The 27,963-nt window shown below is 48.7% G+C and overlaps 2 protein-coding genes across 3 annotated transcripts; both read right to left on the bottom strand.

The window, feature by feature from the left end:
* Positions 1-20: 20 nt before the first annotated feature.
* On the bottom strand, positions 21-6,388 carry GNRH1 (gonadotropin releasing hormone 1). The gene is made up of 3 exons (XM_066593520.1): positions 6,245-6,388; positions 2,672-2,755; positions 21-86 (listed from the first exon to the last, which is right to left on the bottom strand). The coding sequence occupies exons 1-3, from the start codon at positions 6,386-6,388 to the stop codon at positions 45-47; spliced, it is 270 nt and encodes an 89-aa protein (XP_066449617.1). The 3' UTR covers positions 21-44.
* A 7,503-nt stretch (positions 6,389-13,891) lies between these two features.
* On the bottom strand, positions 13,892-27,719 carry KCTD9 (potassium channel tetramerization domain containing 9). Of its 2 annotated transcripts, XM_066593517.1 has the most exons (12): positions 27,605-27,719; positions 25,134-25,258; positions 23,206-23,249; positions 22,257-22,353; positions 22,111-22,169; positions 20,251-20,379; positions 20,101-20,168; positions 19,916-20,011; positions 17,271-17,420; positions 17,039-17,144; positions 15,320-15,453; positions 13,892-14,805 (listed from the first exon to the last, which is right to left on the bottom strand). In XM_066593517.1, the coding sequence occupies exons 1-12, from the start codon at positions 27,650-27,652 to the stop codon at positions 14,689-14,691; spliced, it is 1,173 nt and encodes a 390-aa protein (XP_066449614.1). In that variant the 5' UTR covers positions 27,653-27,719; the 3' UTR covers positions 13,892-14,688. The 2 variants fall into 2 exon arrangements, with proteins under 2 accessions (XP_066449614.1, XP_066449615.1); XM_066593518.1 differs by lacking the exon at positions 20,251-20,379.
* Between the last annotated feature and the right edge of the window lie 244 nt (positions 27,720-27,963).

Here is a 27,963-nt window from a genome sequence, read left to right as displayed (position 1 = left end):
TGTTTTATTACAACCTCTCATATGAAATGCTCAAAATGATTTGTTCACTTCTTCTTTCTGCCGTTCTCTCCCTCCAGCCAATTCATCTATAATGCAAAAAACACCATAAAGTTTAATTATATAAGAATGTATTACACCCAGTTGGATCTATAAAATACATGTCCCTTCTAAGAATTCATCATGTTAGCTACATTGTAGTGCTTTGCCCAATTATCCATTTCATCATTGCTAGGCCTGTCCTATTGCTGTGCATTTTCTCAATGCAAGAACTAACATAGGTTCACTTTCCTGCTTTAAACCACCATATATACTCCTTTACCATCCCAAATCATGTAATAATTAAGTATATCTTACACAGTGGAGATGGACCCTCTTTGTCGCTAACTGGTTTGACTTAGGGCAGCTCCAAGAGGCCCCTGGTCTTCAACCTCTAACCTCTTTTCGAGGGATTTGGTCTTTGCTGTAGTGAACCTCCTGGACATACCTCAGAAATAGTCTCAGTGCAGTTACACCTGATCCAGGCAGATCAAAAGGGACCAGAACATGGTACTAAGGGGTTAAGCTAGGATGGAGTCAGATAACAGACTGAGGTCAGGACAGGAAGAGTTCATGCAATACAGTAACCAGGCAGGGCAGGTGGCATTTCGACAAAACATAGTAAACAGGCCAAGGTCAGGACAGGCAGAATTCAGGAAAGCTGGATATTTAGCAGAGGGTCAAAAAAAAAAGGAAAATACAAAAACACCTTCACTGGAATACTAGGAACTTTGTTACTTAGACACCTTCTAACAGGGAAAGGAGCCTTAAATGGTCTATGCCAGGATGGGATGGGGATGGAAAAGCTGGGAGCACAGACTGGCCCTCCAACAGGCAGGCTGGGCGTATATCAATGAATGTATGTCTGAATGCATGGTACAGCATCTACTGAACAGAAGACAGGGCCAGAGGATGCGACAGCCATGGCTGCCATGAGAGGAGGTGCCATCGACCACAGCCATTAGCCATTTAAAAGTACATTAAGTGTTAACCACTAAACTACTGTAGACCTCCAAGGATATTAGATATAGCCCTTAACTATCCTAGACCACTGTGGATAATGAATATCAATATTAATCCCTTCATCATTCTAGACCACCAGAGATACTTTGAATCAAATGCTAAATAACTCTAGACCACCAGGGATATTACAAGGCTACAGAACTGTCACTATTACAGTAAAGGGAACCTGCTATAGACTTGTGTAGGAGAGCGTTCACACAGCACTGTGGAAAAAGTTGGCTCGATCCTCAGAGGACCCCACTGGATCCAGGGAGCAGGGGAGTGTAAAAAATACCTCACCCGGCTGCCTGTTATCTCCTCTAACAGCACAATAACTTAGTTTATGGTACTGTTGGGACATGACAGGTTCCTTCTAAACTCCCATGTGTGATGTAGTACATGCAAAAAATAATCAGACTATAATCAGAGTTGGTGGGAAAAAAGGGAATTTTTCCTTATGTTTATGTCACCAATGTTCCTTGGAACCACTGTTTAAACATTCTACATTTGTCTCAGCAATGGTGTTTATGATTTACGGAATGCCAATTATCAACAGGTATTAGTGTATCTTGAGGCCACCAGAAGCTAGGGGTTTGACAGGGAGAACGCCCCTCTCACACCCCTAGCTCCCGATAGCGTCAAGCCACGAAGGTGCTAGCAGCTTAGATCAGTAGCAGTAAATGCTGCCATGTTAGCTCTGTAACATGGCAGCATGTAAATGTAAGAATGTTAGGCTACAAATTAAAGTGACCCTCACCGTAAGGCTGCAGGGGCTGCCAAAAAGCATGCAGACACTTGAGCCCTCAGTGCCACCGCAACAGCCATACCCTGTTGCATCTGTAGCCTGTCGTGAGTCTGAGCGCACCAGCCGTCCCCCGTTGCATCTGGAGGCTACTTGTGGTCTGCTGCCTGTGTGCTGTGATATAGGTGCCGGGCGCCTCCTCCGCTGACGGCCCGCTACCTCAGTGCAGTCAGGTGGATGACAGCCGCCGCCTGGCTTCTGCGTCTCCTCCGCTCACAGCACCAAAAGCTGTGCCAGGGATGTGGAGGGTCGCTTCCGGCCCACTACCACAGTGCAGTCAGGTGAGTGCTGGCTGCAGCCTGGCTTCTGCCTCTCCGCCGCTCCCCCACTTAGAGCTCTGAAAGCTGCGGCAGTCCACATCACGGCACTTCGCCATGACCAAGGAAGGGCACCGGTTCTGGGTCGCCGTGCCTAAAGGTGCTTAATGGCACTTTGCACTCTCTTGCAGCTGCTGCCAACGCTGTATGCCTTCGCAAGTAAGGCTTAGTGGCCTTCTAGGACCTACACGACCACCGCCTTTGCAGCCAATCACCATCAGGGGGCGTCACCTCCCTGTCAATCTTGACTCCACCAGGACATCCTGGTGGCGTCAAGATACACGAATACCTCATCCCCATACTACATTACCAAAGAAATTCAAAAACAAATTATGATACAATAAACCTTGATGTGCCACCAGTTGGCATGAGCTACACAAAATTAGGGGTGGTACAGAGGGGAGAGAGAGGTAATAGAAGGGGGTATTATCACTAATCTATGATTGTTCTATATGGAATGATAGAAATGGATTTATAGGGATGTCATAGGGTTTTGGCTCTTTTGTGCACTCACCAAAGCACCTTTCACAAGGCCAAATCTGTTCTGTGGTAGGGAACACTCAAGATGCTGAGGCTCTGTGAGCAAGGAAACTTCATTCTGAGTTGAAGAAATGAACAAAGACAGACCACCATCTTAATTATAACAGAAAATCAGAAATTAACATGCAGAAATTAATATTATAAAGTCAGGGGTGTAATTATATTTGGTGCAGTGGCACCAGGGCCCAGGAGCCTTAGGGGGCCAATAAGGTCTATCTTCCCTACAGGAGGAGCCCAGTACTATAAATCGCCCTCACCGAAACGTGGATACAGCAGTCTGACACTTTCCCTGACATATTGTCCTACAATGGCCTCCAGTTCTCCCACACCCCAAGATCAGACAACAGGCGCGGCGGAGGAGTAGGCGTTCTGCTCTCACCAAATTGCATCTTCCAGGTTACCCCCCCCCCCCTTCCCCGTTCCCTCACTCACCTTCCCGTTGTTTGAAGTTCACACTCTACGACTCTTCCACCCATTGTCTCTGCAAGTTGCAGACATTAACTGTCCTCCAGGTCCCACCCGCCTATTCCTGAATCATTTTGCCGCCTGGCTCACCCACTTTTTATCCTGTGAAATCCCAACCCTCATCCTAGGCAACTTCAACATCCTTGCTAACGACTCCATCTCCCCTTCTGCCTCCCAGCTTCTAACGTTCACATTCTCCCTCATCCTATCACAACTCTCTGATTCCCCCACTCATAAAGTTAGCAACACTCTTGATTTAATTTGCCTCTGCTCTGCTTCCCATTTTACAAACTCACGCTTCCATCTCTTGGATCACTAACGCCTTTCCTTCTCCATCAGGCACCCCAGCATCTCCCCAGATCTCCCTCCTCTCGTGCTCCAATCTGGCTGCCACACACTACTTCACTACCCTCAGTCACACCCTAGATGAAGTGGCACTCCTCGTGAGGCGAGCCTTCCGCGGCAACCCTGGCTCATGCCCCAAACGTGCTTCATCCGGAGGTGCTCTAGATATGCTGAACGGTTGTGGAGAAAGTGAAAACAGCCTGCAGACTTCTTCGACTTCAAATTCATGCTAAAAACCTACAATTTCGCCTTCCACCATGCCAAACAAGTTTATTTCACCTCCCTCATCTCCTCACTATCACACAAACCCAAACAACTTTTTGACACCTTCCACTTTCTCCTCAACCCCAAAGAACAGGCCTCCGTGACGGATCTCAGTGTTAGTAAGCTAGACACCCACTTCAGAGAAAAAATTGATAACATCCGAAAAGATATGATTGCGCCCTACACTACTTGCTCCGATCCCGGCATCTTCAGTACTGCATCTATCACTCAATCACTATCCGCACTCGAACCAACACCGAGGAATAAGGCTCCAGAATTACTTCCTCCGCTCGCCCCACCACCTGCGCCAGTGACCCTCTTCCCTCTCAGGTCCTCCGGTCCCTTTCTTCAGTTATCATTACCCACCTCACCACCATCTTCAACCTCTCCATAAACTAAGGCATCTTCCCCCTCCTCGCTCAAACACTCCATCATAACTCGCCTGTTAAGGAACCGGACCCTTGACCTGACTGACGCAGCCAACCACTGAGCCATCTCAAATATCCCCTTCATCTCCAAACTCCTGGAACTTCTGATCTATTTTCACCTTACATGCTTTCTCTCCACCTACAACAGTCCAGCTTCTGCCCTCTACACTCCACCAAAACTGCCTTCACAAAAGTTTCAAGCGGCCAAATCGAAGGGTGACTGCTCCCTACTAATCCTTCTCAATCTCTCCGCTGTGTTTGACACTGTCGATCACAAACTCCTTCTCGATATGCTTTGCTCCATCGACATAAAGAACACTTCTCTCTCTTGGTTCTCCTCCTACCTCGTCTTCCCGCCCTCTGCCAGCCAATCCTATGCACGGACCTTCAGACGCGCCTTAAAAACGTACCTCTTCAAAGAAACATATCAAATCTCCTGAACAAATCCCCCACTCACCCCCTACCACTGATTCTTGCATGTAATCGTTGTACTGTCTGTGCTCTCCCATGCTTTGAAAGTGCTGCAGAATAAGTTGGCGCTATACAAATACAAATTATTATTATAAATGAAGCATTAGGCCTCATGTCCACAGGGAAAATACATTTTAAAAACCCAATCACCCATAGGGAATCATTGGACACCCGCAGTATGCTCCATTTTCTGCGGTTTTCCTGCATGGACAGCTTCCATGGCTTCCATTGAAGTCAATAGAAGCCGTCCAATCTGCGGCACTGAGGCTGCGCCGCAGATCCGTGAGAAAGCAGGAGATTTTTTAAAAAAATGCACACCTCATTCACGTGGCACACTGCCGACGCACCTGGATGCATCCGCCATGCAGAAAAAAGATCAGGCCGCGACAGAGGAGACCCTCGCCACGTCCGGACAAGTCAGTAAATGTCTTTTTCGGCCTCGTGGCTGCGGCACAGCTGGAAACCACTGGGAATCCATGTGCGCCCATGGACATGGGCCTTATAGTTGGGGAGCCCTGTTACAGTTTTTGCATTGGGACCTAACAGTTTCAAGTTTCACCTCTGTATGTAGTCATAATGTTATTTGATTTGGCGATTGCATAAGAAAAATGAGTTTATTGCAAGTAAAATATGTTGTATTGATGTTATGGGTAATGATAGATAATCCTAAACCAATGCTGGACTGGCTATGGGGTCTACATCAAGGCCACTCTTCTGTAACACTGAGCAGTTTGTACATGTTCAAAACCATCTATACCATAGAAACATCATGCGGCTATTAAGGCAACCTTGGAGACAGGGGATATCCAGCTTTGGTTTGTCCCATCCACTTTCCTACTGCATAACAAGAATCTGGGCAAGACTTCCCTGCAGTGGCATACACAGAACTGAGGGTTCCCCATAACAAAGATTTAAAGAAATGGGTCCCTTATTAATATGTTGAATTATGGGCCCCGCAGGATAGAAGGGTCTGGTGTTAGTTCTTCCACTCCATTCCCTAACCCCCTTGGTTTTGAGCAATTCACTTCCTCTTGAGAGGGGAGTCCTGTACTGGATTCAGTATAGTCACCCAGTGGAAAAGGGGATGGAACCACACGTCACTGGTACCCTCTCTCCATGGGCCCTAGAGCAGCCTCATGGTCTGCCTTTATGGTACGTATGCCCTTGTTCCCCTATGTAGAGGAATCGCAATTTTAGGAAGTTAGGTGGTGGGGAATGGTCATGGAAAGGGCATGGAGGGGGAATAAACCCCAAGTCCTTCTGTCCTGGGTGGCAAAATCTGATACCATAATGACACCCCCTCTCTTCTATGTTCATCACTGTATGAGTCCATTTCTTTTCTAAGTATGTGAGGGGCCAAGATAATAAACCAGTAAGTTTCATGTTGGGTAGAAGTGGTTATTTATGTTTCACCCTCAGTTCCTCTGGAGAAGAGAGTTACAGCCACCCAGTAGAAATGGAGGTGGAACCAAACATCACTGGATCTCCTCTATACATGGGCCCCATTGCAGCTGAATGATTAGTCTTTATGGTATGTACGCCATTGCCCAGATCCACCCATTTGCTGCTGTTACCTCTGGATAGGAGTCCTGTAGACTTTCAATGTTGCGTTTTCCTCCTGGCCGCATCCCATAGGACCAATGCTGTGAATGACCCATATGGTCAGACAGTAGGAGAACAAGTATAAGAAGGAAACATGGCGTTCCAGCGTGGCTCATCCTGAAATGACAAATCAATGTGTTTGCATTCGTCCAGACTGGCAATGGTTTCTGCATGGTGTGCATGACAGAACTAGATACTGGGCTGATACTTCTCACACAGATGTGTAATTCAGATACACATAATGACATATTTTAGCAATGCAACTGAATCGCCATATTTCTGAAATTTGCAATAGGCCAGTACTAGAAAATAAGCCCCATCACTCCTGAACTTTGTAATAAAGTATATACACTGACGAAATTCAGACCTGAGACACCAGAGCAGAGCATTAGAACTGGTTGTCTACATGATGGACTACAAGAAATGTGCATAATATACGGGACCTCTAATCAGGAATGGACAGTCTGTATGCAAACCAGGAACAAGCCAAAGTGATTAGTATTTTCCCTCCTGGCCCCATTGGACATGGTTCTCTCTGGTATGGGTGCTTTTGAGGGCAACTATTGGAGATTTCCACCCACAGTGAATCTGTTTTCCCACGTGGGGCATTCTGCACCCACATCCTCACACACTACATCTCACAGCCTGCAAAGATATGAGCGAATTAGGTTTCCCCAATGTAATCCCTATTAGATTGGCTACCCACAGACCTTTTACCATCAAGGTATGCAATAGCCTGGGGTCTCTTCAGCACATGGTGTGGTCGGAACAGCCTTTCTCCGTATTCTCTGACCCACAAGTCTTACAAAATGGCTTGTAAAAAGAATCAAACCTTCAGGTTGAATCTATTCAAATTGCAATTTGCAGCCACTGATGTAGACTTCCATGGGAAGCACTCTAACAGGCACTTTTTTCGAGAGCTCTGAAAATCGTAGTTCCTGCCTCCCATGCTCCAGCATGGGATCTCATTGCGGTCTTCTGCTTTTACCAAACAGCTGTTTGAGCCGGTGGACAGCCGCTCCTAGATTCTTAAGCGGGAAATTTACTTACCTCTACTCTTTCCAGATCCACAGGATCTAGAGCAAGAAAAGCGTCATATTCTTGATGCCAAAAGAGCAGTCTTACTGTATATCTATAGGACTTAGAGGTACTGTTACTACAACACCAAGGTCCCAATAAAGGACAAAAAGCCAGCAAAGTCACCCTCGCAATGTGGATGAGAGGGACAATCAAAAAATGTTCTGACTTCTCTCAGCTCCATTCCCCCATTTATATCGGAGCACATTCTACAGCTACATACGGGGCTGTGGTTGGACATATGCCGTTAGATCAAACCTGCCGAGCTACCCCATGGTCACCTCTATGCTTAATACAGGCTAGACAAACTCTTACCACAGGACTCGAATTTTGGCAATAGAGTGCAAGAATCATCATCCTCTATCCCACCCAAAGATGCTGTAGGACGATCGGGGAAGTGTAAATTTGCTTACCGAAATTTCTATTTCCTGGAGTCCATAGGCAGCACAAGCCTCCAAGCCTGAGTGATAATTTAACATTGCTTTATTATGGCACACTGACTCTAATGTCATCTGCCTTGCTTTATAGGGTAGGCCAATTGATTGATTAATTATTGCTTACTAACTTGCCTTTGGTTACTCCTTGGAAACTTAAGCCATTTGTGCTTGTGCTGCCGTAGGACTCCAGGAAATTTTGGTAAGCAAATTTACACTTTTATTGCACTGTGAACATTGTAAAAACAACTCCCCCCTACCCAAAAAAAAAAAAATTGCAAAATTGCATTTTTTGTCTATTCCACAAACTTCGATATGTTCAAGTTTTTTCAGTACATTATATTGTCATCATTAAATGGTACCAATGAGACCCCCGCTGATTTTTGGAATGTGACTCCTGCGTCCCGTTCTCCTGTGATTGCGGGGGTCGCTTCTCTCCGCAGTGACATCCCTCTGAATGGAATGCTGTGTGGTCAACGCTCCATTCAATCCATTCTGTTTGAAGGGGCTGATGGAATTACCCAATCGGGTGCCACTTAGGTATCTCGGCAGTCCCATTAAAAGTGAATGGAGAGCTGGTGCGCTTGCGTGACCAGCACTTAATTTAGTCTCCTCCACACTGCAGAGCTGCAGTAACCCCACAGTGACGAGGACGAGTGACACAAGACCCCTTTGAGATCAACAGGGGTCTCATATGTGAGATTCCCCACCAATCAGCAAGTTATCCCCTTTCCTGTGGATAGGTACAACCCCTTTAATATACAGTTTTCAGCTACTGTTATCATAATATTATCTGGCATATCATAATGACATGTCAGAAGTTTTGATCGATGGGGGTCCAGGTGCTGAGACCCCACTGATCACTAGATCAAAGGGGCAGAAGACCTCAGTTGAGCCCTGCGCTCCTTCAGGTGTTATTGGCAAGTGGTGTAGAAACTCGTAGACTTTCTATTGAGCGTAGGAGAGACAAAAAGAGCCAATTCGGGCAAAACTAATCAGAGGAGCTCTCCTGCCTTTTAGTTTTAGTGATCGGTGGGGGTCTCAAGACCCTGGCCCCATGGATCAAAGCTACTGACACGACATTATGCTTCAATCTTCCTTCTATCTGCTGGTATTGTAGCCTGCACTTACCTGGTCATGCAGGTGACAGGCAGCACTTCTGTCAGGTCTGGTCTGCTGACAGTGTCTTGTTGCCCCCTATTTAAGTAGCAGCACAAACAACGCTCTTGCAGGGAAAAGATCACATTGACCCCATTAATCTGAACTTCCCTACTGGTTAATCCAGATTAATTTAGCCCCAGCTGGATAACACTTCACTCTAAAGCTTTAGATGTTGTTTGTGTTGAGTCTTCTCTCCACATGAGCCCGGCATTTGTATGTTCTCGGGTGAAAAGAGAAATAATTAAAGGAGTAAAGGATGAAAATACAATATAAATCATGTACAGTGAAATTCCAGACCAGAGGAGTAAGTTAAAGTAAGTTTTCAAGACTCTTCATTTTGATGACCTCTCTTTAGGATAGGTCATCGATATCTTATCGGTGGAGGGCTGTTGCTTTGTAGCTCCACCACTGAGCTGTTTGAAGAGGTCAAGTGTGAGATCAACGGAGCTGAGACTGGTTTGACTTTGGGCCAAATCCGGTGGAGACACCTGAGGTACCCGGTCTTCACTGTTTTAACCCCACCAGTTGGGAGGTGAGCTTTGCTGAAGGGTCTCCAGGCTGTTACTCAGAAAATGGTCCTAGTAATGTGCCAGCTAATGCTACTAGAAGCCTAGGCCTGGTACCTGAGGGTGTGAACAGGAGTGTTATCAGACAGTTCAGGTCGGGGCAAGCAGTAAACTTCAGCAGAGGTCTGGTTATGGAGAACGGGTTCAGTACGGTAGTTCAGGCCACAGGTTAGGGCAGGCAGCGGGGAGAAGCATAGTTAATTTAACAAGCCAAACAGCAAAGTCAGGGAATAGCCAAATCTTAGGAAGCACAACTTGAAAAGCACCTTGAGCAGGCCCGAAGGACCTTAATACTCAGGCACCTCCCATAGGAAGGAGGTCCTTTAAGAGCACGGATCGTTATGTATATGTGCCCTCTGAGAGTGGCTGTCTGAGCCGATGCAGAGGCCGGGGATAAAGTGTTGAATAATACCGCCAAGATAGAAAGGTCATTGGCTGTGGCCACATATTCTAACGAGGCAGTCACATGATCGCTGCAGTCTTTTCTCGGGCCTGTGACGCCATGTTCATTGACACAAAAGCAGCTCAGTCGCATTCAAGTGAATAGGCCTGAGCTGCTATACCCAACACAGCCGCTTTACAATGTATGGCGCTGTGCCTGCTATGCCGTGAAGAGGCTGTGGCTTCTTCAAACCGCTAATTGGTGGGGTACTGAGTGGTGAACACACTAATCATATGAGCTATCTTAAGGTGTTACATTTCCGGGGCCTCCACTTACAGTACAGTGTACTAGAAATTATTAGGAATTTATAGCGCCAGTGTTTCTGGTGGTGCAATGTGGCACACAGATCTGCTACATGCACGTCACGCACACAGCTCTGCTACGTGCACGTCACGCACACAGCTCTGCTACATGCATTTTTCATCTCATACAACAGGGATCAAAACCAGTACAGCAGAGTGCTGCACACACTGATCACCTCCTGGTCATGTGACCTTAGACCCCTCCCACACAGGTGACTGATCACGATAGTGACATCATCACAGGTCTTGTAAGCACAAGGCTGCTTTCCGGCTCTGGAGGTTTTTGATAAATTGAAGGACCTGTGGTGACGTCTATGTGATGATATATAGTTTCATTCCATAGATGTCAAAGGAGTGAAACCCCCTAAATGCTTGTTAAATGTGCATCTTAAGGCTCTTTCACACGGGTGTATGCGTTTTTACGTTCACCTGCCCGCAACGTAAAAATGCATGAACGGGCGCACAAATCTAACATTTGTGTGCCCGTTTATACGACACGGGTCAGGCGCGTATACAGTGATCCCTCGTCTATGGCGGGGGTTACGTTCCAGAGACGCCCACGATACGTGGAAATCCGCAAAGTAGCGGCGTTATATTTACACTAATGAATGTGTTGGGTGAACTGCCAAACAATCGCAAAAGTGAACAAACAGACCGATGCTACGATCAGTGAGCCAATCAGCGCCCAGGATACAGATTCCATCAGCCAATAGTGGGCCGTGTACAATCTCGCGTTGGCAAGCACTAGCGGCGTACTGTATTTCCTGTGTGTACCTCAAAATTCCGCGATATAGCGAAAACAGAATTTAATATGGTTTATCTAAAGTCCGCAATGCACTGAAGCCGTAATCATTGAACCGCGATATAGCGAGGATCACTGTACGCTGAGCCTGGAACGCCGTCGGGCGAGGGAGATAGTGTAGCTCTGCTAAACTGTCTCCGCATCACTGGCGCTCAGCAAGGGGAGGAGGCGGGACGGGTGGGAGCTAGTGTGCTAAGCTCCGCCCCCCGGCAGCCCGCAATGGGAGGGGGCGGAGCTTAGTAACTAACTCCGCACCTGTCCAACCCCTCGCATTGCAAACAGCCAGCAAGGGGCGTAAGGGAAGGCGAGAAGAGGGAGGGAGTTTAGCAGTCACGCTGCTAAACTCCCTCCCACCTCCCTTCTCTGGCTGCTGTTATAGGCTCCCATAGGAGTCTATGGCAGGAGGCAGGGAAAGCTAGTTCCAAGACTATATTTGCTGGCTGGGCGCATTTACGCCATGGGACTATGCCCGTGTGATCTGATGGATTCGAATCCAATGTAACAGAGGGTAGCATATATTGGCCGGCCGTGAAAACGGCAGCCGATATACGCTTGTGTGAATAAGCCCTTAAAGGGGTTGTCCAGACCTCCTTCAATTAATCTAACTGGATACCAGCTCCAAAGAGGCTCTGCCTGGAGGACCCAGCCTGTCCATTGATTTCAATTGTGTATTATGTAATGCTTCATATCACCCACGGAGGCGCTGCAGGGACATTAAACAAATTAATGGCAGTGATAGGTTCACCGACCCATGATTGCTGTAGCAGGTGGCCATGTGATCACATCATCTCAGGGGACTCTTCTGGCCATAAGTGATTGTTTAAAGTAGGCAATCCCTTTTAAGTAAAAAAAGGAGGAGTTCCTAAGTAACGGCCCGGCACTTCTGAAGACGACCGAGTAGGATACTACATTGCATATCTTCATTTGTTAGCAATTTGTTTGCCTAGAGCAGGGGTCCCCAACTCCTGTCCTCAGGGACCCCAACAGGTCATGTTTTCAGGATTTCCTCAGTGTTGCACAGGTGATGTAATTATTGTCAGTGCCTCAGACATTGCCACAGGTGTTCTTACCATAGGATATCCTGAAAACATGACCTGTTGGTGGTCCCTGAGGACTGGAGTTGGGGACCACTGGCCTAGAGAGAGCACCAATCTTGTCCGTATGCGGCATAGCAGTACGGCTACAGTCAGACCAGCTCTGTGCGACTATGAACTCTATTCCTTTAATTGAAGTCAGACACAGAAGCGAGGTTCTCCCTTACAGGGATGCTGGGAGGTAAAAAGAAATCGCTGGATATCCTATTTTTTCGTGCCCCTAGGAACGCATCGCCCATTGCTTTCAATGGGACAGTTGAACACTTTACAGGCCGAGTGAGGTTTCCCACTGACGTCTATGGGAAACACTCGCTGATCCTCCACCGTGCGTGAAACAAGCGCCGGAGGCTCGGCATTTCACAGCAGTGACGCCAGGCATTTTTGCTTGAAAAACCCCAATGAGACAGAAGGCAATCGGTACAATCCGCGGACCACCGACCCCTGTGAAGTAATCCGTGATATAACATGTATTATTACACTCCAGGCCCTCTTGTACTCTTGCTCACCACGTCCTAAAGCTACCTACACACGGGAGAGCGTGATATCGGGCCAAAAGACTCAGCTGAATATCGCGCTCGCCATTGTGCATTTTCACGGTGATGCAAAGCATTCAGTAAAGCAGCGATCCTCCGGCAGGGCGTTCAGCCGCGTCAGATCGGCAAGCGTATCACATGCATTCTACTATCATACTGAAAACAATGGGCGATGCGTGCATGGGAACACCAAAAGACAGGACATGCGGGAAAACATCACTCATGTATGGGACTCTATCTTAAAGAATGGGGTTTATATTAATGCGACACTTGTGCGTCTCGCAACACACAACTCGTGCGCGAGTTTCTCGGCCGTGTGAAACCGTCCTCAGGCAGAGCTTCCAAAGTCTCACTGCTCTTACAGTAAAGAACCCCATTCTATGTTGGTGTAGAAACCTTCTTTCCTCTAGACATAGAAGATGCCCCCTTGTTACAGACAGAGTACTGGGTATAAACAGATGATGGGAGATCTCTGACCCCTAATATATTTATAAATAGTTATTAGGTCGCCCCTCAGACGTCTTCTAAACTAAATAGCCCCAGTTTTGATATCCTCTCTGGGTATTGTAGTCCGCCCATCCCATTTACTACTTTAGTTACCCACCTTTGAACCCACTCAAGCTCTGATATGGCCTTCTTGAGTACCGGTGCCCAAAGCTGTCCACAATATTCCCTGTGTGGTCTGACCAGTGACTTGTAAAGAGGAGGAACAATGTTCTCATCATGCGCCCCTAGACCTCTTTTGATGCCCCCCATGATCCTGTTTGCCTTGGCAGCAGCTGCCTGACACTAGTTGCTCCAGTTAAGCTTACAGTTAACTAAATCCCCCAAGTCCTTCTCCATGTCGGTGTTCCCCAGTGGTTTCCCATTTAGTGTGTAATGGTGACATGTATTTCCTGCCCATGTGCAGAAGCTTACATTTATCAGTGTTAGCCCTCATTTGCCACTTTCTGCCCCCAACTTATCCAGATCCTCTTGCAGCCGCATTCTGTCCTCTGGTGTTCAATTCTTTACATAGTTTATAAATACAAGACATATCTAGTTTTGCAACTTAGTCTTTTGAAGTGAATGCCCACTGCAATACCCCACACTGCCTACGGAAGCAAGTGGCGCCGTTTCCTATAACAGTCACTGAATAACATTTCTCAAGTTGGATTAAACCCATAGAAAAAGAACTGAAGCAGGAAAAAATCTGGCCACACAATGACTTCATTCAAAAAAATATTTATTGGCTATAGAGGGGTGAGGGGTAACAGTTCAGCATTTTATACTGTCATTTTGCATAACTGAGAAAGAGCTTCAGAAGCAGCTGTGACAGCTCACGTAAGGCACTAGGCTACCCCGTACGGCTAGGCCGCAGACCACGGGGCGATACAGCTAGGATAGGACGTCTCTACCCCCCTCCCGGATGTGCTACATGGTTTGTACACCTCTTCCTGCACGTATACCTATATTTGGTCGTCATCAACCTAGAACCGTGGCTCTCCGTACGAAGTGCGCTCGCTTCCTCTGTATACCGATAACCATTGTGCTACACGATATGGATTGTATGTGCATAGAGTAGAAGTCTGCGCGCCGCTTGTATACTTGGCAAACTCCAAAAATAGTCAATATAGAAAAATAACGCATCTCGGGCGACTCCTTAACAGCCAATAGAAAAAGTTTCCAAACTTTCCAGCAGCCGACGAGAAAAGGATATGCCGGGGTTTAACCCCTTGGCTACCTGTCAGTAACAGATTAGGGCTGAGCCGACAGCCCTATGACACTCTCCCTTTTGAACGACATGATTGTAAGGTTCCTCCTAGATCACTTATGCAGCGAGGCGGGTGCAGGTCTTGGATGTACCAGCATGTATGCATCGCACCACCAACACGGGCACCCGTGAGCGCAGAACATCAGTGAGAGTAAATGATTATGGTACAGAGAATAAAAAGGTCTGCCGCAGCGGTCTGTGCAGTAAGCTGGGCTATCCGTACACCAGGCCATCCCAAGTGAAGGAGATGGTCTATCTGACGCTCTGTGACATGTGTAGTGGGGTCAGCATCTCTTCAAATATTGCACCTTTTACGTTGGAGCCTCGTAGATTGGCTTCCTGGAGGTCACACCCAGAGAGGTCGCAGTTCTAGTGAAGACAAAGCAAAGGTTACCGATCAACTTTGGTCCCAAGTTAAAAGGGGTATTCCGGGCACCAACTACTGATGACCTATCATCAGGACAGGCCATTAATAGTTGATCGGCACCGTTTGGGATTCCCACAGATCGGCTGACGTCGCCATTGTCAGGGCAGTGGGGCTGACGTCGCCATCGGTGGTCAGGGCAGATGTAATAGATGACTTCAGCCTCATTGAAAATCAATGGCAGTGATCCTTTATGGCTCTGACTGCAATAAGGAGCTGTAATAGACAACATCGCTCCCATAGATTTTAATGGGAGTGAAGCAGTCTATTACATTCCGGCCATGATCACCGATACGGATGTCTGGCCCCACGGGGCTGGAGGATCCCAAGCAGCAGACCTGCGCAATCAACTATGGATGACGTATCCTGAGGATTGGTCATTCCTAGTAAATGCACGGGATACCCCTTTGATATTTCAGGTCTGAGCACTAACCCAATCATGTGACCTTTGCCCCTTACCTCCAGGTCTGTCCCTGCTAAGGTGGCACCACGCAAGTTACAGTTCTTCAATTTGGCGTTCTTCAGAGTTGCCACCCGCAGGTTTATCCCGGTCATCTGACTGCCCTCCATGTCCACACCTTTCAGATTAGCACCTGGGAGAAGGGAAATGACAATCAGGTGACCTTCATAGTGGAGGCCTCCATTATCAATATACAAAGTAATACGCAGTTCCCTCGTCCACTTTCATTAGTCACTTTGCGCCTGTAAGAGCTTCAAATAGTTGAAAGGCATTGTATCACCACGGTTAACCCATTCAAAGCCAAGACAGCCGATTTTACCAAGGAGCGAGGTGCTGGGGAAGTGGTACACGGACAACCTGAGTCTACTAGAGCGAGAGCCAATGCTGGTTAAGGTCTATAGGCTGTGGTCATTAGGACCATTACTACACTGATGTGCCTAAAGTCCTGGGATAGCAGTCTGTAGATTGACGAGGAAGTATCGTTACATCAGGGAATGCCTTGGGAACACTTGTAGGCCAACACTTGTAGAAGTTGTGAGGTTGAACACCGGCCAGCATGCTCATAGCAAGACCAGTGTGATGGTGGGTGCCAGACGGATGGCACAGTCCATTGCTGAAATTGTGCAGGTATTTAACATTCCTTGACCCACAGTGTCACACACGTACTATGAATATGTCATTAAAGGCATTACGACCCGCAGTGGCGCCCACGGGTGCTCAATAATCGGGTGAAGTCGTGGACCCCAGTTTTGAACAAGGTGTTGTGAGGGCTGGTGGTGGTTCCATAATTTACATATCTGCCTGAGATGGAACCGCAGGACGAGTTTTGCAGCAAAACGACAACTTCTTCCGGGGATGCGATTCTGTTTCGCAAAGAGTGCAATTGCCTTCTATCACCATATTCCAGTATCTGCCGATGGCGCTGTTTAAAGCAGTGTCCCCCAACTCCAGTCCTCAGGGACCGCCAACAGGTCATGTTTTCAGGATTTCCCAAGTATTGCACAGGTGATGTAATTATTGTCAGTGCCTCAAACATTGCCACAGGTGTTCTTACTATGGGAGATCCTGAAAATGTGACCTGTTGGTGGTCCCTGAGGACTGGAGTTGGGGACCCCTGGTTTAAAGGACTGTTTTTTTGAGGGGTGCACTGCAGCCTTAATTGCTACTTTTTGGGGATATATACAACTTTCTGATAATAAAAAAAAAAAAAAAATCACACACACACAGACACAGACACAGACACACACGGGATTTTTAAAATGCCTTTTACCGTATGGGTGACATAATGCAACACTTGGGTAGTTCAGGCTTTCAGACACGACAAGACCAATGATGGGTTTTTTTTTAGCGGTGTAGATTGTGAGCACCCTGTGATAACCGATGGAGAGTTGGAGGATGGACCTACCTCCTCCAGCTGACAACTTACGCTCGGTTGTCTACACTGACCATGCAGGTAAGCCATCAAACAGCCATGATTGGACCTGGATTTGATCACTGCTTTTTGCGGCGGGTGGCAGATGTTTCACACAGCTGGCATTAGCTGGGTATGCAGCAGGCTTGGCTGCCACTTCATACCCAACCTGCACCTCTGTGCCGTACATCACGGAGGGCTTACTGGTTGAAGGCAGTTGCTCCCGCTGCCACCAGCGCCCTGGGCAGCCATGTCCTCCTTCTCCCCTTCCTGTGGCTACAAAGTAATAAGATTCTTGGTTTCTAACCTTCCAAATTTGCCTTCAGGCCTGATGGGTCTTCGAAGTTGCAACCTTTCAGCGAGGCGCCTTCTGCGTTGGAGCAGAGCATCTTCACGCCCTGGAGATTAGCTCCCTAGACAAGAAACCTCATTAATACCTGCAGGACACAATGGGTCTCCAACCCGTCTGTAGTGCTCCCGTTGTGGAGACCCCAACCCCTTGGCTTTATATTAGGGAACCTCTTCACTACACGGCTTACATCCAACACCGACCCGGACAGATCGGCTCGCTCCAGGCAGGATCCGCACAGGTTGGCCTGAGTCAGGTTGCAGCCGCTCAGATTCGCCATCTTGAAGTTGATGTATCTCAGGTCTAGACGGGAGAGGTCGGCTCCGCTGAAGTTCAGACCCTGTGATAGAATCAGACTAGACGGTTAGAGCCTAATATGCAGGTTTGTAGGCTACACCGTAACATAGTACAAAGCTACAGTGATAAGGGGCTACAAGGCAAAACATAAGGGCACAAGAAGATCTCTAGGTAGCCCCCCGCTTCCGTGGCAATCCATCAGATCACGCTGATCATGTTGTGGGGCAACTGATGCTAGTCCGCTTCCTTCACTTATACCCATAGGAGGCCGTTAACTAAGCGAGCGCGTCACCAAGGTCAGAGGTTGCCATGTATTGAGAATTTCTTCCCCTGCAACAGAAACAAGCACCTGATGGTGGCGCCATCCCAGAAATGATCACAAAGGAATCAGTTCATCAACCATTACAATCAGTGTCTCCCAGTCCTGCAGTGGCTGATAATAGAGAACAATAGTATTCTCAACTGCACAGCAAATGGAGATCCAATAAACTTTTACTTAAAGGTCTCTTTAAAGGCCGATTTATATAGGATGAATGTCGGGCAATTGATGCCCGATACTCTTCCCGGTGTGTACTCACTCCCGTGCCACTGCACAGGAGTATCGCTCATCGGGGGGGGCTGATCATGAGCGATGAGTGTTCAGTGTAAATAGCGGCCGCTCAGTACTGAACAGCCGCTGTGTTAAAGGGGTTGTCCCGCGCCGAAACGGGGTTTTTTTTTTTTTCCAATAGCCCCCCCGTTCGGCGCGAGACAAACCCGATGCAGGGGTTAAGCAGGGGTTAAACAAGAAAACCGCACAGTGCTTACCTGAATCCCCGCACTCCGGTGACTTCTTACTTACCTGGTGAAGATGGCCGCCAAGATCTTCTCCCTCGGTGGACCGCAGGTCTTCTGTGCGGTCCATTGCCGATGCCAGCCTCCTGATTGGCTGGAATCGGCACGTGACGGAGCGGAGCTACAAGGAGCCGGCATCCTGCACGAGCGGCCCCATTCAGAAAAGAAGACCGGACTGCGCAAGCGCGTCTAATCTGGCGATTAGATGCTGAAAATTAGACGGCACCATGGAGACGGGGACGCTAGCAACGGAGCAGGTAAGTGAATAACTTCTGATAACTTCTGTATGGCTCATAATTAATGCACAATGTATATTACAAAGTGCATTAATATGGCCATACAGAAGTGTATAGACCCACTTGCTTTCGCGGGACAACCCCTTTAAGTGAATGGAGAGCGGCGGGGGAGAGCGTAGAGTGAAATCTCCTCCAGCCTCCCTGCTGGCCGCTCTGTCAGAGAGCAAGCGATACGCGCTCCTCTGCAGCAGCACGACAGCGAGTACACACAGGGACAAGTGTCGGGTATGGTTTGTGTGTATGGGCCTTAACTAACAGACATTTGGAGGTTTTCAAGAGCCATAATAGTTATTTTTCCATCACAGTCAGCGTATGATGGCTTTTTTTTTTATATGATACCATTTAATGTGTTGTAAAAACTTTTAAAATGTTTTAACCCTTTGCAATCCAATTTTGGGTTCAGGGTTTCCTAGGGGGCTTTCTCTTTCTGCCATTATACAATAGCGCCATCTGCTGGCTAGAGCCAGTACTGCAGTATGGGACATGCTGGAGAGGCCCCCGACAAAAGAGCGGCCAGTAATATACAGTAAGAATACTCTGCCGGACGTCTTCGACATCGGAGCTGTACAGGCTTCAATCAGAATCTCTTCGGATGTCAGACAGTGGATGGGAAAGGGTTAAAGGGGTTGTCCCGCGGCAGCAAGTGGGTCTATACACTTCTGTATGGCCATAATAATGCACTTTGTAATGTACATTGTGCATTAATTATGAGCCATACAGAAGTTATCAAAAGTTTTATACTTACCTGCTCCGTTGCTGGCGTCCTCGTCTCCATGGTGCCGACTAATTTTCGGCCTCCGATGGCCAAATTAGCCGCGCTTGCGCAGTCCGGGTCTTCTGCTGTATTCAATGGAGCCGCTCGTGCAGAATGCCGGCTCCGTGTAGCTCCGCCCCGTCACGTGCCGATTCCAGCCAATCAGGAGGCTGGAATCGGCAATGGACCGCACAGAAGAGCTGCGGTCCACGGAGGGAGCAGACCCCGGCGGCCATCTTCAGCAGGTGAGTATGAAGACGCCGGACCGCCGGGATTCAGGTAAGCGCTGTGCTGTTTGTTTTTTTAACCCCTGCATCGGGGTTGTCTCGCGCCGAACGGGGGGGGGGGGGGTTAAAAAAAAAAAACGTTTCGGCGCGGGACAACCCCTTTAAAGTGGGGTGAAATGAAATGACCTCAGGCTGATGTCTAAAATTCCAGAGCCAAGATTGACAAAACTGTCAAACAGCCATGCAGCTGGCTCCGATAGCGGCTGTTTGTGGCGGGTGCCAGCTGCTTCATACAGGTGGCACCTCCCAGCTATGCAGCGCTTCATACCCACCCGGGACCTCCACATGTACGTCACAGAGGACGAAAGGGTTAATATTTTCGATCATCCTCCAAGTAGTTATATAATGAGGTCTTCCTACTTCTCACCTGACAGCGGAGCTCGGATTTGGTTGGAGTAGCGAGAAGAAACCGTATAAATTCCTTCCTGGAGATGGGAGAATGATCCTCAGCCGGCTGCGAATTCTGTAAGACATGAAGACGCCATCATTACTGCAGTGGGGGTCCGACAGACGCCCCCATAGACTTCTGTCACACGGACAGACGGTCCTCACCTTTATGGCCAACTCCAGGTGTTCTATCAGGGAGTCTATGCCAAAGAACTTGGCTTCTTCCAAGACACCTGTGACATAAAGGCAGCGTTACTCCTCCCATCACCGACCACGTGTGACATAAGGTGACAGGAGCCGCCATGAACCGCTCACCCAGCAGATTGACCCCATCGTTGACAATAAGTTGTCCGTGGCGGAGATAGTTGAGGATCGGCTCAAAGTATTCCGGGCTGCGGTCTATGAGGAAAGCCCCTCGGTGGTCCCTCTTATTCCCCCAGGCATCTGGAAGCAGTCAGGAAATGTCATACATGGGGTGGGTGACATCAGATGTGCCATCACACGGCATGGAACCACAAACATGGGGGGTGGGGGTGGGGGGTGGTAAGCAGAACAAAAGCTGGCAGCCCTCGTGGACACACATTAACCCTGCATTGCCTACTGCAGGGAAAACCTGTGGTCACGTGCCAGCCCTATAATAAACGGACAGTCAGACCTCCGATGTATAGGCATCCAGCATCAGATGTTGCTCATCGGCCACAGTCTGATCTGCAGAGACCCAACACTGGAAGAAGTAGGCGCTGCAGTAATTAGCATATTATTGTGGTGTCCATTTATTACCTTCTACATTAGCGACTCTGCTTTGGCTTAAATAGAGCGACCCGAGCCGTGGACCCTCCTACACCATGTCCTTACTGCACAACAGGGGAAGTGCGGCCGGCTCGAGGACAACCTATTAACCCCTTAAGGACCAGACACTAAGGATTTTACCCTTGTGGTGGTTTTACTTCCCAAGTTTTTTCCATCAGTTACCAAAATTATTTTTGCTGCGTTTTTTTCCCCCGACATAGGGCGATTTTTAAAAAAAAATCTTTTTTTCACTTTTTTTTTAGTTTTATTGGGGGTATAAAGCTGAATTTTTTTTTTAATTTATAGTGTTTTGTTTTTTTTTAAATACGTATATTTACACTCAACTAAAGTACAGGAACGGGTTCCTTATTTTGTTTCTGCCATTTTGATAATCTATATAGTTTTGGACTACAGGGCACATACGGTGACGGTTTAGGTTGGTGGTGGGGGAAGACACTTTTCCCTGTAGCATCCATAGGAGCCCCAATTACGGGGAAAACATCCCCCTATAGTGAGACAAGTCACTAACAGAGCTGATTAGGGTCTGCTAGGTCCGTGCAGCCCTGCTGTAACAGGGGGCACCCAGCAGTCATGTGATCACCGGGTCACGTAGTGGGAGCAATACTTCCATTTTCACTCTTTAGTACATAGCACTTATTGAGCGCTATGGAGCCGGGAAAGGAAAAGGCAGAAGTGGTTAAAAACCACTTCTCCCTTCTCCTCTGGGTCCTCTGCTGTGTCAGATAGCTGACAACCCGACCAGCTCCTGCTTGATTGCAGAGGCTTTAATCCCGCCTCGTACTTCTGCTATCGGCAGCAATGAAAGCCCAGGACCAAACGCAGGATTTACCGCACTTTATCCTTAAGGGGTTAAAAGAGTTTTCCAAGACTTTGATACTGATGTGTATCCTTAGATAGGCTAATAATATCAGATTGAAGGAAGTCAGAATCCCAGCACCCGCCTACTAACTGAATGAAGAAGCCGCGGCCCCTACTGCTCACCAGGCACTGCTCCATACATTTACCATGTTTCCCCGAAAATAGGACAGTGTCTTATATTAATTTTTGTTCAAAAAGGTTTAACTTTTTTACATGTATAGCTGCCTGGACACTATTAAATTGACTTTTTTTTAATTAACTGTTTGCAGGGCTTAATTTTGGAGTAGGGCTTATATTTCAAGCATCCTCAAAAAGCCTGAAAAATCATTTTGCATCCTCAAAAATTCTGGAAAATCATGCGATGTCTTATTTTCAGGGAAACAGGGTAGTAGCGGCTGATATTCCATCTCACACCAGGCACAGCTGAACGTGGCCGTACTACAGCCTCAGACACATCGACTCTCGTGAAACTTTTATGGACCCTCGCCCAACTCATTCACTACCCACCTCTGTCACTGAACATATGTGATAACATGCTGTCCGGCTCCTTACTCACAAGCGTAGACCTGAAGGAAGAAGAGCTGGAGTAAGATGGGCGGTCCTCACTGCAAATACGGGTCCCAACCAGCCCCCGCCACCATGCAGACCCTCACCGTGTAGTGGTAAAATATCGGCCCCCGACGTTCAGCGTCAGCCAGTCCGTCTGACCCCCGGTGAGCGGCTCGGTGATCATAGGCTCATTCTGGTCATCTGGAAAGAGAAGGATCAAGTGTTAATATCCAACCGCCAAACCAAGAGAAGGGGAGACCCCTGACCCCCGACAGGCGAGGCGGCCATATTGGGGCAGATTGAATGGATTACAGGTGATAACCAAAATGCAAAGACTTTAAGAAAAAAAAAAGGCATAACCTCATAGCTGGGTGCGCCTGACCACTAGGGTTGGAGAAGAAGAGGCATAACTACCATAGGCTGCCGGTCAGGGGTCCGCGGCCATGCTGCTATAATCGCTGCAGTACCGCAACTTGCTAGTGAGGTTTTCCTTTGAGAATTTCGACCACGTAGTGCGGTGGTGACCCCACAGGGAAATACGGAGATTGCGCACAAGTCGTGGTAATGCCAAGACTTGCAGGGGACCCTCTGCCCCTTGTATGGCTGCCACTTAACCAGGAGAGGGTCAATGATCTCGAATAACATCAGGTGACCCCGTGACTCTTGTATGGCTGCCGCTCAGCGAGAAGGGGGTCAATGATCCCGATTATCTTCAGGTGACCCCCTGTGCGATATTGTGCTCCATGCATGAATGCACCCTAACAAGTACAGCAGGTGGTCACAGGGCACTGGGGTGTGTTCACACTGCGCCCGTACAAGTCCAGCCCCAAGCTAAATCATTGGCGCAGACAGAAGAGGTTAGGCCGCCATCACATCTGCGTTGGAGGTTCCATCACAAATCAGCACAAAATACTGGAAGAAATAGCGCTGCCCGCAGTAAACGCCCGGCCGCTGAGCGGAAGCCGAACGGACCCCATGAAATTCAACGAGGCAGGAAATCGGAACCCCTGCGGCAGACGTGAAGGCAGCCATATTGTAAGAAGCTGTACTCACCGATGCAGGGATCCCCGTCGCTCAGGTACAGCACGTCATCATCTCTGGAAAACAGCAAGCAGAAGCTGAAGTGTCAGTGCGGTCAGTATGGGAGGAGCAGGGGGAGCGGCCGTGTGCCACGGGTATCGGGGAAGGGGCTGACAGGCGCACAGGTCAGGGGCGCCCATTATACTTAGGCTTAATGCACCCGGGCAGATTTTTGCTGTGGAATCCACAGTTGGCGCCCGCCTGCAGATGCCGCAGCCGTGACCCTCCGCAGCCGTGACCCTCCGCAGCCGTGACCCTCCGCAGCCGTGACCCTCCGCAGCCGTGACCCTCCGCAGCACGCTGCGCACAGGTGATTCTTCATTCACACGAGCGGAGGCCAACTGCGGATGGAAAAAAACAAACAAAAAAACCCCAAAAACAGCAGCAGGCTCCACTTTCTGACCCGCGGCCCTGTCTGCAGTTGACATAGCGGACAGGCCGCACATTCCGCGGGAAAAGCAGGAGTTTAACCCCTTAATGTCACGGCCCTGTTTTTTCCTGTTTTCTTTTTCTCTCCCATCCCCTTTTAAAAAAATTGTAACTCCTTTATTTATCCGTCGCCGTATGAGGACTTGTTGTTTTTTGCGGGACGAGTCGTCTTTTTCACTGGCACTATCTAATGTACCGTATAATGTACTGAAAAACTTTAAAAAAAATTCTAAGTGGCGTAAAATGAAAAAAAAAAAAAAAAGACATTCCGCCATCTTGTTTCTACGGCGCACAAACTGCAACAAGATTGGGGCGGTACGATTACTAGGATATTACACCAATAGTTGTTTTTGGTTTTTTTTGTTGTACTACTTTTATTTTTTTCACAGACATGTTGTTTTTATTATTTTCTGCCGCCAACTTCTGCGCGCAATAACCTATTTTTCTGCCGACACAGTTGTCGGAGGGCTCATTTTTTGCGGGACGTCCTGTAGTTTCTGTTGGTAACATTTTTTTAATTCATACAGCCTTTTTCTTGCACTTTTTCTTGGAGACAGGGTGACCAAAAAAGTGCATTTCTGGCTCCCCCCCCCCCCCCCCTCATGATATTCACCGTGCGGGCTAAATAACGAATCACTTTGATTGGACCACAACTAGCGATGCTCTGATTGCTCCTGCAGTATGATGTAATGCCTTAGCATTACATCATACCTCTATCGGGATCGGGCAGGCAGTCTATCAAGCCACCCCACAGGCCGTATGGGATCACTGAACATCGTTGAGGGGGAGGGGCGACCAAACAGACAAGAGTCCCCTTTCTCTGTCCAGCCCTTTAAATGATGAAATCATTTTACCACAGCATTTAAAGAGTTAAAGGCTGGGATCGGAGTTATTCCTGATCCTGGCTGCAGTAGCCAGTTGGCAGGGCTTAATAGACGGAAATACATGGCAGGCCACGAGTCTTCAATAGGCCCCAGGTTGCCATGGGAAACCCAATCAGAGTGACCTCCAATTGCGGATGATTGTCAGGCTGCTGCCGCGATCTCCGATGTACCGTTACCTCATGAAAGTGATACCGCTCACATATCCACAGCGTATGACAGATGTCTGATACACTTCTGGAACCCCCACTTATCAAAAGACTAGGGGACCCCAGACCCCCCGTTCTGCCAAAAGGTTAGGTTGCATTAGTATTGCCCCGTGGCACTCTAGTCAGGTGCTGTTTGGTTCCATAAGACAGATTCATTTGCCACGGTCATTCCCCCTTGCTGCTCGCTAAACGGATCAGGAAAAATGGACCTGCAGATGTAAAAGCAGCCTAATTCAGACACAGTGACATCCATACAAATGTGGCCGTATGCAGTACTGCAGCGCAGCCCGAAGACCCCTTCACTCCGCCACTTCAGGACCCCCATCGATATGGTAAGGCCCCCTCTACCGCCCTTATACGTGATGGCGAGAACGCTGCATACCTGATCAGGGCGATATCGTCGATCTGCCCGCCTTTATCGTTGTACACGCCTGTTGCGCGGATGCCCAGCTTCGCGCTGGCGAGCGAGAGAACATCGGAGATGGTGGATCCCTGCAGCTTGACGACCTACAACACAGGAAGGTATGTAAGGAAAGGAAAATGGCGGCGAAAACGCCCCGCGCTGCTGAAAATATCATCTAGCAAGAAGTTTTAGACGCAGCGAAAAGTCACTAACAAGAGCGCTTCCAGCTCCGGAGGACGACTGGGCACTTAACCAACCAGTCATTGGACGGACCATCAGGGCGAATCAGTGGTCAGAGGTGGCTTCTGGTTGGATTGGAAGAGATTGATCATCAGCAGTCAGAATCTGGGATGTGTAGATGCTAGTCCTGGCCACAGGGGGGCAGTATAACGGGACTGAGCATGATACACAACTTTATATATCAGGCCCAATAGTCTTAAAGGGGTTTTCCGGGCAGCGCCGGCTGTCAGTGCCAGGATACACCGGGGTTGAGTGGAAGCTGTTGCTCCGACCCTGTGTAGTGGCCAAAGCTTGGAATTGCAGGCGCAGCTCTCAGTAAAATCAACGGGACCCCAGCCTGCAATTACAAGTGTTGGCCACTACTCAGGGGTCGGAGCAGCGGCTCCAACCCCAGTGTATCCTGGCACTGACAGCCGGCGCTGCCTGGAGAAGCCCTTTAAAGCGAACCTCCGGTTACGGGACAGGCTTCTGCCCCAGGACCAGGGGGTGAGGGGGCAATTACCCGCAGTCGGTGGTTGTTTGGTTCAGGCGGTTAATATATTGACTATTTTCCCAAGTGCATTATGCACTGCTCTGTGATTGGCCAGTAATGATCATGAGAGCAGCGCTGGCCAATCACAGAGCAGGTATAGAGCATTGGTTGCCCCAAAACTGCCAGAGCACTATGGACGATGTGGTAGCCTAAAGATGGCGGCTACCCGAAAAAGGGACCGAATGACGGCTGACAAGGTCAACTGCAGAGAACACCTCCGCCTTCTCTCCACACCAGACGGTCGGATGAAGGGTGCGCTCGCACGTGGCGGTACTGGTGCAGAGTGTCCGCGGCGCCGATCTGCTGCAGACTTTACACCTTCAAGTAAAGACTGAAACCAGCTGTGGATCCGCGTCCAGTGGCTTGCGTGCGGCGGACCGCCAGGCTGCGGTCACGTGCCGCCATCTTGTTCAGTGGAAAACGGAGCGTTTTCTTCGCGATTTCCATGTGTTTGTTACGCACTGTTTACACGCGGTTTATATCCGTTTTTCTCTGGCCTCCACTTTTTTTTTCACGCGGTTCCATTACTGTTCAGAACGGATCGCGCCGGTACGACACGCGAATGCGTTTTATTTTAACGTTCCCATACAAAATAATGGGCGGTTGTTGAACAGGAATCACGCAAGAATAAGACATGCGCCGATTTTTCAAACTCAGACTATCGGTCTTAGCGAAGAATTACACGTGTGAACTCCAGCGATCGTTACCCGATTAGTCACGGCGACTCGGACCCTCTACGGATCGGCGCTCTCCACGCGCTTCTGTTCTGTGCGGCTTCTTGTGGTTCGATCATTCGCAGGTTGGTGTCGGCTTTAACAGTATTGCGCCGACGCGTTCTTTGGCGCCGGGTCTTCTTTTGCCGCTGACCGCTCCCAACATTACAGAGGTTTCCAATGAATCCGCTGACATCCCGCGGCCGGAGATTCTTCGTTCCGTAACTTTATCCTCCAATGAAAACTTTGGCGCGGTTTAGGACTTTTTCGTTCGTGATCTTGGCGGTCTAAGCAATTCCAAGCGGTTTCCTCCAGCACCGCAGCTCAGAGCCATCAGTCGTCCTCCGGTCCGGTACGTTGTGATTAGGTAGAGGATTGCGTCGACCGTCCGGCCAATTAACCCAATTAAATTATTTTTCCGTGCGACTTCTGCCCATCGCAGACGCGGCCCGAATTCGCACATGCGGATAAGCCCTCTTAGCGCACACGACCGCTCAGGACTCCCTATGGAACAGTAATAGCGGCGCCTGTTTTGGCGGAACTTCAGCTATTCTGCAACACTACACATCCCCGAAATCAGCCGATCCCTCGCGATCAGCGGTCACCCCCCCCCGCAGCGCAGTGGGAGGAGTTGCACAAGTTGGAACAGCCCTTTAAAAAGTTACTTTACAACTTTTACTAGGAGTCCATGGAGTGGCGAGTCTCCTTGTGGAGAGGCTTACAAGAACACAATGCACCCTGGGAACCAAGATATGTAAATGAGCTCACCTGCCAGGAAAACTTTTGCTAAGACATCAGCAGGGGGCGGCAATGAGCACAGGTGAACAAGAGCCATGATGGGAAGAAAGGCTACATGTAAGCCGAGTCTTCCCAGGCAGCTGCTAGTAAACTGCTGTGTGCGGCCGCCGCCCTCCACGGATGGACATGTCCTATAAGTGACGGTGCGCCCCCCTCAGCCTGCTCACCTTCCCATGCCGCCCGTTCCCCCTCACGAACAGGGTCACCCTCTTCATACTCGGGGTCTGCCTCCCCAGCTAACCCGGAAGACTGGAGCGGAGCAACGTGACCAATCAGCATCCTCATGAGAGCACCTGGGAGCCAATCACTACCGACCTGGGCGGGATTAAGCCAAACATCCAATGGTGGGCGTCGCCAGAAACTTTTCATTGTGATACACCGAGCTCCACCTGCTGGCTAGTCTGTTACTTTGTCTTCGTGGCTCTGGAATGACTAAATCGCCATATTTGTAAAGGGCAAAAAGGCACAAAATGCGCGAGTTCTTGCCCCAATTAAAGATGGCGTCTTGCGAATCACTATGGAGCAA

Source organism: Eleutherodactylus coqui, chromosome 2, assembly GCF_035609145.1.
Source record: "Eleutherodactylus coqui strain aEleCoq1 chromosome 2, aEleCoq1.hap1, whole genome shotgun sequence".
Lineage (NCBI taxonomy): Eukaryota > Metazoa > Chordata > Amphibia > Anura > Eleutherodactylidae > Eleutherodactylus > Eleutherodactylus coqui.
The sequence above is the reverse complement of the archived record's forward strand: the minus strand, read 5'-3'. Positions and strand labels throughout refer to the sequence as shown.

Bases quoted from the DNA above. Each gene is read 5' to 3' on its own strand.
- GNRH1 (XM_066593520.1), bottom strand. From the start codon at position 6,388: ATGAGCCACGCTGGAACGCCATGTTTCCTTCTTATACTTGTTCTCCTA. The intron at 2,756-6,244 runs GTAACAGCAGCA...TCTTCAACTCAG, and splicing joins TACAGGACTCCTATCCAGAG to AATGAAGTTTCCTTGCTCAC. The intron at 87-2,671 runs GTGAGTGCACAA...TTTGCATTATAG, and splicing joins GCCTTGTGAAAGGTGCTTTG to ATGAATTGGCTGGAGGGAGA.
- KCTD9 (XM_066593517.1), bottom strand. From the start codon at position 27,652: ATGAAGAGGGTGACCCTGTTCGTGAGGGGGAACGGGCGGCATGGGAAG. The intron at 23,250-25,133 runs GTATGCAGCGTT...GCTGTTTTCCAG, and splicing joins GACGATATCGCCCTGATCAG to AGATGATGACGTGCTGTACC. The intron at 20,012-20,100 runs GTGAGGACCGTC...CATGTCTTACAG, and splicing joins ACCTGGAGTTGGCCATAAAG to AATTCGCAGCCGGCTGAGGA.